The sequence below is a fragment of the Thalia democratica genome, chromosome 1 (assembly GCF_965202585.1).
Source record: "Thalia democratica chromosome 1, ktThaDemo2.hap1.1, whole genome shotgun sequence".
In the NCBI taxonomy this organism is placed as follows: domain Eukaryota; kingdom Metazoa; phylum Chordata; class Thaliacea; order Salpida; family Salpidae; genus Thalia; species Thalia democratica.
Window position 1 is genome coordinate 57,765,787 of NC_139165.1, and position 13,137 is coordinate 57,778,923.

The following is a 13,137-nucleotide window of genomic DNA, read 5'->3' on the forward strand; positions in this document are numbered from 1 at the left end:
TAAAGGAACCTATTGAACTCACTAACTTTGATCGCTTATATCTTAGAACTTACTTTGATTTTTCAAAAGCAATTACAAACAACTGGTAGCTGAGTTATTAAAAAAAAAAAAGAAAGTTATTTACACCATATGTTTTTAGCATTTAATTAAATTGTTTTTAGATTTACTTAAAAGTGATAACTATCATCAGCTAGTTGTAGTTTTAACCAGTATTTATTTCGGTTATCATAAACAAAGCTGTGTTTCATACCATCAATAATAAATAATGAACTTAACGACACGACCAACAACAACAGCATCCGAGACAATTATTCAAACGACCGGTTTCTTGCAACTATGCCTGTCTGATGAGTCCTAATAAGTACGAAAGCGGTCGTAGGTTGTTTCGGATGCTATTTTTGTAGGTTGTGTGATGAAAATCATTAGTTAATATTGTTAACTGTAGTTTGTTAGATACGTAAGGTAAAAGTAAATAACGATAGAATTTTTTTAAAGTCTTCCCTTAAACTCAGGCTAGTTTTTAGGGCGCATAAAGGATTGTTTTTATTAAACAGTGGAAACTTTGTTATCCAATCTTAACAGTTGAAAGAAGTTAGCTGTATAAAATGATGTAGGTTACTAATTAATTAATACTGAAGTTAAAAATTTTGAGACCTCTTAATCTTTTTGGTTAGTTAAATAACGAAATAAAGATATTTAATTGATATTTATTATAATAGTCAACAATTAATTTAAATATTATTGTGTTACTTGTTTTTTTATTTCTTAATAAAATATCTATGTTTTATATAACATAAGTATTCAAAATGCTGTTTTACTTCGAAAATATAGAAAATTTGACAATGATATGAATTTAAAACTCTTGTTTGTAAAATATTGTAATAAATAGAGAATTAAAATTTTGTAAGTAACTGAATTGAACTTCATTTAACTGTATCAAAACACTATTATCTGTTGTATACTTGAAAATAAGACCTTGTAACAAAGCTCCTGTATATACAATTAAAGTTGTTATTATAATTTCATCTAGTCATAAAGTTTAGCTAGATTATTTTTTTAAAAGATATATAATTCTAGCTTTAATGCAAAAAATTGGCTGAATGACGGGATAGTTTGCATGTGCACTGAAAAGCAGAAAAAACAAGGTATAAAACATCGAGTTTATCCAGGAGAAAAACCGCCACCTGTTGACTTAGACCCGTTAAAAAACAATATTGGTTAGTTTTTTACTAACTTGAGAAAAATGTTAAGTAACTCCGTAAATATATAAGCATTTAAGTTGTGTTATACTAGTTAAATTTAAATATAGTTTTTATGTTTTTTTTATCATTTTATTTATTTCATGCATTAAGAGTTTTTATTTATTATCTATACTTTAAAAGCAGTATTTGTTTATAATTAAATTATTGTTACCATTACTTTAGTTTATAATTATTTAAAAACTTAGTATTGTTATAAATAGTTATGATATAAAAAATAACAGTAATTTGCCGTGTAACTTCGCATGTTGAACCCAGGTCATAAAAATCTAAGTTATACATACAGCAGGTGTAAAGAACCGTTGTAGTTTCTCTCTTAAACTTTAAACTGATGTCCTTTATTAAATGTATAGTTTTAGTTAATACTAGATTAAAATAAAAATGTTCATATTAATAAAATCAGATGACATTGTTTTATTATTTATACCACCAAGTAGTAGCACAGTAACAATATTGTAGTATTTAAATTTCTTAAACCGTCCTTAGGTATATCAATTATTATTTGTGATTATCTTTATCTGATTTGCTTAATACACTAAGTAGTAATAAATACATAAACAATGTTTTCTAAGTCATTAGTATATAAAATTTAGATTGTTAACAAGTTGCCAGACACGAAAAGTCTGTTTTTTTGGGATTTAAACATTATAAACATTTTTTATTAGCTTTAGTTGAGATATAAATACTATACAAAAATAAAGTTTTTTGTTTTTTCTTCTTAATTCATAAATGTTGCAAAAAAAAAAAGTTATGAATGTTTTCAGAAATGAAGCTATTTTTTCCTTATACTGAATTTTCTAAATCAAGGTTTTTATCTGCTTTTAAAGTGCTTAACTATAATAGAAAATTTAGATTTTAACTTAATTATTTAATTAATTAATGTTTTTAAATTCTAGTTTACTTTACATCGAGGTTAGCCAATTAGTTAATATATCGTGAAGCTCCTTTATAATCTTGAGTTAAAAAATTAGTAAAAAAGATTTGCTTTTGCCTAATTTGCTCATTTTTTAGTCAATTTTTGACAAAGTTTGCATTTGACCAGGTAAAATGTATCATTATCGGATAGCAGTAGCACCAGCAGATAATTTTCTTGTAAGCAATCCGACTACAATTGAGCATGATGGAAATAACTACTTGTTTGAAGGATTTTCACTTTTTTCATACACGAAACTTGACGATGTAATTTCCTAATTTTTTTTATACTAGATTTGCTACTTATAATTATCTTTAGTACTTAATTATACAACTGTATAAGATGCTACGCAAAATTTTAATATTAATGATCTGAACATAAATTTTTATCCATTCAGTTTATTCTTAGTTGATAATAAGTACTATTAATTGTTAAAAACAACTCATAGTAAATCTATTTTATGAATAAAATAGCTTGATTCATGCGACATTATTCGTTACTCAATAAAGTATTCCATTTGGCTTATTGAAGAAGATCCGCCTGAAAACTTTACAATTAAAGGACTGGAACTGTTTCAAGATTTTTTGTTCTAGTGAGTCGACTAAATTTTTATTAATAGTTTTGATATATACTTTTTAAGTCTTTCAATGTTCATAAAATATTGAGTTTACTAATTATTAAAGCTAGTTTTTTTTTACAAATCATTAATAAAATTTGATTATTTAGTCTATCAAATAAAAAAAAAAGAAATAACTATTAATTTTTTTGAACTTAATTAATAATATTATTCATTTTATAATGACTAAACAAAAAATGTTAGAACCATCAAAAAATCACTGTCTCAGTCTTTTACAAACGGTTCGAAAAGATCTTTCGTTTATTAAAAAATAAACATTGTCAATTCTTATTCAAATAGAATTATTATTTTAAAGTATTTAAAACTTTGACCACTATAAATTTTAATAAAAAAAAAAGTTTGAAATTTGATAAGTTTGCATATCCGAACCACCCTAAGCATAAACTGTAAAAATATTTTGACTTTTTTAGACTGTAAATAATTTTTTGACAAAACATTCTGTATTTAAAAGCATGAATTAAAAATTTTAAAAATCTTAATACACACACAGTGATATATTAGAGCTATTTGATTGGAACGATAGTATGTTTTATGAACACAATGACGGAAAGGAACAAAAAAAGCATCGTAGATTTCACTTTTATCCTAGATTTATGCGTGATCTAAGCAAGGGAGGAAAAGAAATTCTATCCCTGGGAAAGGTTTTTTTTTTAGTTTATCAGTTTTTATGCGCAAATAAAGTTAATAATCATGCTAGTTGTTTATGATAAGCAGTATCTCTAATATGTTATTGGATGTCTAAAATATACTTATATTTTTTTAGGTTTGTTTGTTTGGTAGTTTTCATTCAAATAATAGCTATTTTTTTAAAGTTATATTTGTAATTATTATAATTATAGTTTCAGTATAGTATAAACAATATATGTTTGTGAAATAAGTAGTTTAATTTATATAAATGTAAAATATAACTATTAACTGATATTTCCGACTAGTTTAAATAGTTTAATAAAACTGTAGTATTGAAACATTACCGACCATTAACTATACACTAAAATAAACAAGACGCATAATTCAGCAAACTAAAATATCTTAAGCAAATCTAATCAGTAGAGTATAAAACTGACAAGAAATAAGAATTTTCAAACGAATTATTCATAAAGTAATGAAAAGAGTAATAAAAGGCAAAAACAATTAGCAACAATTTAAAAGCAACTAAACTTACAAACAGCTAACCTATAGTAAAACTTTACATTACTATAATGACAATGATACGACTTATAAAGTATTACAGTCTACCATAGTATTAACGAAATGAATAAGATTTTTTTTTTCAGACGCGCTTTGCTTGTTTGAATTTTTTTAATTTAACATCTTATTACGCTATCTCTTAATTAATTTTTTTTTAATAGTGTAACATTGTAATAATATAAAATTTTTATAGTATATCACAAAAAATTGATTTATGTTGATAAGTTTTTCTAATTGAAAAATTATACTTAGTTATACATGATAACTTAGTATTAAATATTAAAATGATGTAATTTTATAGGTATTGGAGTACTTATTAGAAAATGACAGGTCATTAGTCAACCAAGACTGCTTAAATTGGAGCATGAAATGTTCTCATGAAGAATGGCGGTCATACATAAGAAAAGTTTGTTTTTTATATTTTATTTACTTAAATTTTTTAATATTTAATATTTTGTGTAGTAATTTTATAAAGTTTTTTGTTTCCAGTCTTTTTAAAGTCTAAATTGAAATACCTATTAGAAAAGTACTTAGTTATTTAAAGTAAAAACAGCATTAAATGAGTTTTAAAATATTAGGATTCGTATTTTAAACACATATTTTTTAATGAAGGTGAGAGGTATGATAGTAACAAACCCTGGAAAACGCCCAAGTTGTTTAAGATTAGATAATTTAGATAGATATGATCGCAAACCATGTCAAGAAGGAAACTACGAAACACAAAACAAAGCTAATGACGTTGATCATCAATATCCTTTAATAATTCATTTCGGATTAAGGCCTGCTGTACTTAGTTATAGTGGAGACCCTACGTTTGTTTTTAGTTTTTATAGTTTTTAATATGAAGAATGAGAAAAATTTATAATCATTATAAAACTAATTTGATTATTAAAAAGTATTTAAAACATTTTTGACCGGTCTTAAAAAGCCGTCAAACTCGTTAGGGAAAACAAGATTAAGATACTTATTTAAAGGAAGAAGGAAGGTTTAAAATAAAACTTTTACTAAACAAATTTACTTACTCTCTATCTTTAAAGTGTACAATTGTGAGATAAGCACTTACGTTGGATAGTGTTTTTAATAAGATTAAATAGTGAATGTTAATTAGTACAAATTAACATAAAAAAGTCTATAAGAAGATTGATAAGCTTTTAAGCTATACAGTATACACTAGCTAGAAGCTTATGTTCTACAAATAAAAATTAGATAATTGATTTACTGTGAAGTAAAGAGCTTATTTAAATTATAATAAAAGTGCAAAATAAGTGTTCTATTTATTACCAGGTTTCAGTGAGAAAAAAATTCCGACCTTGTCAAAAATTAATAAAACAATAAACTGCACTGAACATTGTTTAAAGTTAGAGTTTTTTCCACCGAAACCTGGTAAAAGTTATAATAAAATTTAATTCACGTTTTTATTATTATTTACATTAAATAATATAAATAATATTAAGTTAAAATTTCATAGCATCCTAAACGTATCATAATTTTCAAAATGAACAAAATTTATTATGTTCAGTTAGCACTTTGTTAGATGAATGTTATAGTTTTTAAAATTTACTTTGAAGGTTCCAGCGACTGAAAAAAGCTCGATTGAAGCAAAAACATTTAATGAAAAATGCAGAAAATGTTACTAAAGCTGATTTCAAAAAACTCAAAGAAAGAACAAAGGCAATAGAAAAACTAAAAAAGTGACCTTTTAATTATTTCTAAAGTTTATTTAAAGTTACTAGTATAAATAATTATTCCAGTAAAATATGTATTTAGTTATTAATTAAAAAATAACAATTTCAAAATCAAAATTTAATTTTTTTAGGCTACAAGAAAAATTGCATAAAAGTCCTAAATTTTGTAAAAAAAAACACTCTTTATGAATAAGTAATTTTATTTATAAACAACTGCCATTTGGATGTTTTTACTAGCTGAATTATATTTTATTAACATTAATATTAAGTTGCGAGGATTTACATATTGTTTATTAAGGCCATAGGGGGGCCTGTAACGATACGTTGTTAATTAATTACAATTTTCCTATTTTAAATTGGAAACACTTTGTTGTTGGGCAAGCTATAAACAACAACAAATGAGATGTTGACAAGTTATACTACAATAAGTTTGAAATTGTTGCTATAACAACTTTCATCATTCTGAGGAATCACTACTGTGAGCTTAGGGCATTGTTAGAGACAGGAGTCTGAGTTCTGAGGAAAGAATTGGAGTGGAGTTGATTGTCGTCAAATAGATCCACCTTTTCCTGTGTGCTAGTTAAAGATTTATAACACTATTTATAAAATTTTATTCACTTTTTTAAAACCAAGTTACTTAAATTTACATTAGACAAGTTTAAGTGTTTTCTTGATTTTTGATAATATTGTTTTAAAATATTATAACAGTTTATAAAATTTTGTTGAATTTTTCAAACCTGAGTTTTTTATTGTAATTTTTGTCTAATTTTAGCTACTTTCTAATTTTAAGATTTTTATATTTTGTTGCACATTGGTATACTTTTGAGTTTTTAGTATATAAATTTATCCCAACTGCTTTGTATTTTATATTATAAAATATTTTTTGTTAAAGTAAATTTAAGTTATGTCACGAGTCAGTTCAAATCCAGAGTGTCTTCCAGACACAATGATTCAAACTCGGGCTAAGAGTGCTCGCATTCAGAGCCTAAGACCTCTTAGCCATGATTCAACCATTAAACCCCCTACCCTTCTAAACAAATCCTTGGAAGTTGGCGTGCCAACCTCCTCTGGTTTCAGGTCTGACATTTTTTTTTACAAAAATTAACTTTGGCTTTTATATGAAAGCTTTAAATACACACTACAAGCCAGTTTTTATAGAATTCAAAAATATCAAATTCAAAAATATCATTAAAAAATATATAAAATATCATTATGAGATATTTTATTTTTTGTAAAAAGTTTCTGATACAAACGTATGGACCGCAAATTTTTCGAGATTAATTTTCTCGGAAATTTAAAAATTCACTAAAAATCTATCTCCTCCTTCATTTTTCAAGCAATCTTCTTCAAATTTTTAGGAAATGTTCCTTATATTAAAAGAAAAAAAACTTTACTTATGAGTTTTAATAATTAAAAAAAATAAAAAAAATTTCACAAAAATTTTTACATTTTTTTTTTAAATTCCAAAGTAACGTTTATTTGTTATTGTATAAAGTTTAAACTGAAAAATTTAGGAGGAGGTAGTTTTCAAATAAATAGTCTTTTTTCGCTGTTTTAGTTTTCCTTTCCCATAAGAAACCTATTAGGCGGCCCGACTTTAACTGGTTATATCTCAAAAAATAATTTGAATTTTTAAAAACAATAAAAAGCATTTTGAAGCTTAGAAAAAACTATATAAAATAAGATCAACTTGTAAAAAACATGGTTTACCCCCTATGGCCTTAAAACCCTGCTAAAACTTTAAGAAAATAAAATAAGCATCGAAAAAAATGTTAAATATAACAGATTTATTTTTAGTGAAAAGCTTTTATTAAAACTAAATTTAGTTTAAACTAGTTGTTTTGTTTTAAAAGTACTTTTTTTTCAAAATTGTAAAATTCATGTAAGCTAAGACCAAGTTGAAAATTTCATAAACTAATATAAATGTTAAGTAGTGAATTTAAATAACTTAATTTAAATCTAAAGCGCTGTAAAATTTAATATAGTATACTTAACATTTATATTAGTTTATGAAATTTTCAACTTGGTCTTAGCTTACATGAATTTTACAATTTTGAAAAAAAAGTACTTTTAAAACAAAACAACTAGTTTAAACTAAATTTAGTTTTAATAAAAGCTTTTCACTAAAAATAAATCTGTTATATTTAACATTTTTTTCGATGCTTATTTTATTTTCTTATTCTACTTAAGTATAATATTTTCTTTAAAGTAGTGAATTTAAATAACTTAATTTAAATCTAAAGCGCTGTAAAATTTAATATAGTATACTTTAAAGAAAATATTATACTTAAGTTTATGTACAATTAAAGAGTTGTGATTAAAAGTTTTTAGGTATTTTAAACAAAAACTATACCTAAAGTTTCACTGTTAGTTTTTACTATTTAAAAAAATCTAGTTCGTAAATAATTAGCCCAACATAGCTATGTATAATTGAAAGTTTACCGCTCAATTAATAGTAATGGTTTTAAAACACTTGTAAAAAATTAAAAAAAATATTTTATACATAACTAAGAGTTTTAGTTTTCTTACAAGGCACGAAATCTGCAAAACAAGTTTACATAATTGCATTGTACTCTACTTAATTAAAAATTTTTAGAGACAAAAGATTTACACGTGACACTACAGTTGAGGTTAGTTCAAAGGGTTTTAGAAGAACTGGATTGTTCCCTGATGTCTGTCAGCACGCTTTGCTGCTACCAGTGTTTACTCATCATATTAGGTATTTTTAATGATATGACGCATTTTCTATTACTTGGAATAAATATTTTACACGAATTTTATGTCTTAGGTGTTTCATTTGTTTGTTATGACTTTTGAAGCAAGCTTTTATGAATTTAAACAAACCACGTGTAATTAAACATAGTTAGAGTTTTTTAATAATTTGCTAAAGGTTTAATTTTTTTTATACAGGTATCATTTATGTCTTGAAACTTTAGAGAAAGATATTGGCTACAAATTCAAATGCAGGAAAAATTTAATGGTAAAGTTTCCAAAACAGTCTTATTTTGATACAACATTTTAAATATAAGTTTGTTTAATAAACTAGTATTAAGCGTTTTGTTTGTTAGTCAAAATATATAGTTTTCTTTACATTATTTTTTACTATGTAAGTTGAGTTAAAAAACGCTTATTGATTCAGTAAAATATTCTTTATAATTAAGTACATGAATTTCGATTTTATATTGAGCTTGTTATTTACAAGTATTAAACTTTATATCCATAATAAATAAAAACATCTTGTAAGTTATAGTTAAAAAAAATTGAAAACCCTTATTTTATGTTTTAGTTTATTGCTATTTTTTTATTATTTTAATTTATCTTTGTAGCATGCTCTTAATCATCCAAGTTGCCAATTGAATTTTGGTTTTAACGCAGACCATGTAAGAAACTCATTGACCAATTGTGGACTTCGATCAGTAAAATATGGGAATCCATCTGTACACTTTAAGTAAGAGCTGTTTATTTGATTTACAACATTTTCACCGTCAAAGTAATTAGTTCCACGACAATAATTATTAGTGACGAAATAGTTAATTGCTTCTTTAAAAATGATTTTTTATTTTGACGAAGTTTTCTCAAAAAATGTCTTTTATTTTTTTTTTTACAAACCGGATTTGTTAATAACTTAAAGTTTAAATGACTTTAGTTTCTATTAAATGTTAATTTGTAGACTTTTTGCTTACATATAATTGTTTACATAATATATTTACAAGTTAATTTTGAGTATGACATTATAGTTTTACATCTACTCTACAGACGTAGTTGTTACCAGTGGTGACGCTTGGTAATTTTGTCTGGGGGAGCAATGCAAAAACAATTGTTTAACAAACCCTTTAGTTTGATATTTTAAAATAATAATAATAAAATTACTACAAATATTTTGCCAACTGTTGTAAAATATTCTTTACAGTTATTATATTGCTCTTATCTTTTTTGATTATCATCTCAGTTTAGTTAAGTCTAAAATGATAATTATAAGTGATTCAATATAGTATTAAAATATTCAGACTTAAATTGTTTGTTAAGTTTATTCAACTTACGACAGTTACAATTTTTACTTTTATTGTTCTTGGATTTAAAATCAGGTTTAATTACTTTATAGTTATTAATATAAATATTATTTTTATTAATATTTTATGGTTATTACTATTATTATAATAATAATTATTATTTTTATTGGCTTCAATATTATTATTACTAATATTATTATCATTATGATTATTATTATAATCATTATTATTTTTATTATGAATAGAACATGAACCATTAGGTACAATTGAGTTTATACTTTTAGTTAGGCTTTTGGTGATACATCTAGTTATAGGTGTTTTATAATTTTTATAAGTGTGATTAGTATTATCATTATTATTTAAGTTAGGCTAGCTAATTTTACAATTATTCAAAATAATGTTATCGTTTTTGTCTAAACTGATATTAATTTCATGTATATTATCTATATAGTTGTTATTATCATTCTTACTATTAGTGATATGTTTGTTATTGTTAGTATTAATTTTTGTTGTCATCTCGTTATATTTAGATAACATAAAGTTATTATGTGATTGTATTATTGATTTAATGTTGTACATACAGCTATTTTTTTAGTACAGAAAATTTTTAAGTATTTCAATTAAATATTTCACGGTAACAATGATTATCTGGGAAATGATAAACTACTAGTCTTAAAAATTCATTACCTAAGTTTATGTTAATGGTGGAACAGTATGGTCGGTTATACCACAACACACGGTTACTACGAGACTTATGACTTTTCTGCGTTTTAATGTTATTGTTATACTAGTAATACTGTTATAGTTAATATTATTAATATTGTTATTATTATTATTATTATTATTATTATTATTATTATTATTATTATTATTATTATTATTATTATTATTATTATTATTATTATTATTATTATTATTATTATTATTATTATTATTATTATTATTATTATTATTATTATTATTATTATTATTATTATTATTATTATTATTATTATTATTATTATTATTATTATTATTATTATTATTATTATTATTATTATTATTATTATTATTATTATTATTATTATTATTATTATTATTATTATTATTATTATTATTATTATTATTATTATTATTATTATTATTATTATTATTATTATTATTATTATTATTATTATTATTATTATTATTATTATTATTATTATTATTATTATTATTATTATTATTATTATTATTATTATTATTATTGTTATTACTATTACTATTGTTATTCTTATTGTTATTCTTATTGTTTTTGTTTTTGTTTTTGTTATTATTACTATCATTATTATCATTATTATCATCATTATCATCATCATTATTATCATTATCATTATTATTTTTATTAATAACATTATTATTAATGGTATTATTAATATTATTATTTATTTAACATATGTAAAATTACATTTAAAACCTTTTTAGTGTGATACATTTTCATATGGAACTTTTATTTTGTTGAATATTTCTGCGCTAGATGACAATGAGTCAAGCGTTTTCGAGTCTTTATTGGGATAGCTTTTTTTATATGTCGGGGGATGTCATAATTTATATTAATAAAGTTAATTAAACAATTTAGTTTTCGGTTAGGGCTAAAAGTACCATCAGGTAGGTTTAAGGTAACATCTTAAAAATATGTCACTTGATTACTTAGATCTAACGTAATTTTGAAACCTATATCCGACATTACCTTGAATACTTGTTTACTTGTTCTGTCGTATACGACAGGTTTTCCAGTGAACTTGTTTTGCTCAGATCTTTGTTAATAAACGCTTAAATTTATATTTCTGAATAGTCAAATGTTTATATTAAGTAATCTCTAGATATCAACGAAAGAAAGGCATTACAACACTCATAAAGATCATGGCATTACTAGGACGAAACAATCCTTCATTGTCTCCAATCGATCACTACGAAAGATTGGAGTTTCTTGGAGATTCTGTAGTTGGTTGCTTGTCCAGTTTAAACCTTTTTAGAATCTTGCCTCACATTCCTGAAGGAGGACTTTCAACTTTTAGACAAGCCCTCGTAAATAATCAGTATCTAGGGCAACTTGCTAGTGTAAGTTAACTTTTTACTAAAATATTTGTGAAATTTAATAAAATATGTTTAAACGAACAAATTCTGCAGGTCATAACAAAAATAAACATACAATGTTTTAATAATATTAATGTAATACTTAATTAAATTAAAATAATAGGAAGTAAACTTAAAAATATACTAACTGCATATATTTTTGACTAGAATTTTTGACTAGAACGCAGATTTTGACTTAAAGGGCCGCATTTGGCCCGCGGGCCGCAGTTTGCCGACCCCTGGCTTTAAAGCTAGAATTGTGAACCTGTTAAATTTATTATTATTAGTGCTATGAGATAAGTACATATTACTGTTTTAAAACACAAGCAATAAAACAAATTATTATATTAATTTTAATTTTTCTGAACTTTTTATTTGAAATTTTGTTTAGTAGTATATATATAGTATAAAAAACAGGGTGACTAAAAACCTTAAATTGTAGTGAAAATTTAGACAAAAAAAATAAAAATAATAGAATTTAGTATTTTTGGAAAAAAACAAGGAATTTTGAACAATTTTTATTTTGAAAATCATTGAAAGTCGCGGACTGTTTTATTTGGTTATTTACTTTTTCATCTAACATTATTAGTTTTTTATTAGTAATTCTGAACTATTAAATAAGTACTTTTATATAAACTAAAGAACAAACAGAAATATGTAAGCGAAAACAAACACTGAACCAAATAAAAATTTATAAAGTTTACAAAATGCTTTTGTTTTTTGTATTAACTTGAAAGTTTAACAAAAGCAAAATATAAAGTTATTAAACTTGGTACTGTTATAAACTAGTATATCGTTTAAAATCAAGGAAATAATACGTAGAAATATTGAAAGAAAAATTTTAACATTGTTTTATAACATCACCAAACAAAACTGATTGTTACCAGCATATAAAGCTGCTGATGAAATTACAATACTAATAAATATCAACTCTTACAAACAAAAATCTTAGTAAGTTATATTAAGTTAACAGTTTTTTTTCTACAGCTTAATCTTTTGTAACTTAGTCTTTTGTGTTCAGCTAAATAACAAGAAGTTATTTAAAGTTTAGCTGATATAGAAAATAAATTAATTTTGGTTTAATAGAAATCAACTGATAGATAAAAAATTTAAAATTTGATAAGGAAAAGTAAAATTAGGGGCTAGATTCCATTAAGTATGGCTGGACAGTTAACAAATCAATGATAATCTTGGCTACAGGAAAGAAAAAACCTTATATTACTATGTTTTACTATATTGTAATTTATTTCTAAGTTGATCAATAAAAAGTTCTTAAATTATAAACTTATAAGAATTACAGAGGTACAAGGATTTAACTGTTAAGAATATAGATCTAATTGTTTGCTAACAA

General features: G+C 23.6%; 1 protein-coding gene across 1 annotated transcript in view; it reads left to right on the forward strand.

The window, feature by feature from the left end:
• Positions 1-13,137, forward strand: part of LOC145849148 (uncharacterized) — a 60,352-nt gene that overhangs the window by 16,960 nt on the left and 30,255 nt on the right. The window contains exons 11-21 of the mRNA XM_082954248.1: positions 1,078-1,217; positions 2,302-2,438; positions 2,646-2,764; positions 3,300-3,450; positions 4,299-4,403; positions 4,610-4,809; positions 5,566-5,688; positions 8,279-8,401; positions 8,593-8,662; positions 9,009-9,130; positions 11,534-11,771. Of these exons, the coding sequence (XP_082810374.1) occupies positions 1,078-1,217; positions 2,302-2,438; positions 2,646-2,764; positions 3,300-3,450; positions 4,299-4,403; positions 4,610-4,809; positions 5,566-5,688; positions 8,279-8,401; positions 8,593-8,662; positions 9,009-9,130; positions 11,534-11,771 (1,528 nt within the window). The remainder of the gene's footprint in view (positions 1-1,077; positions 1,218-2,301; positions 2,439-2,645; positions 2,765-3,299; positions 3,451-4,298; positions 4,404-4,609; positions 4,810-5,565; positions 5,689-8,278; positions 8,402-8,592; positions 8,663-9,008; positions 9,131-11,533; positions 11,772-13,137) is intronic.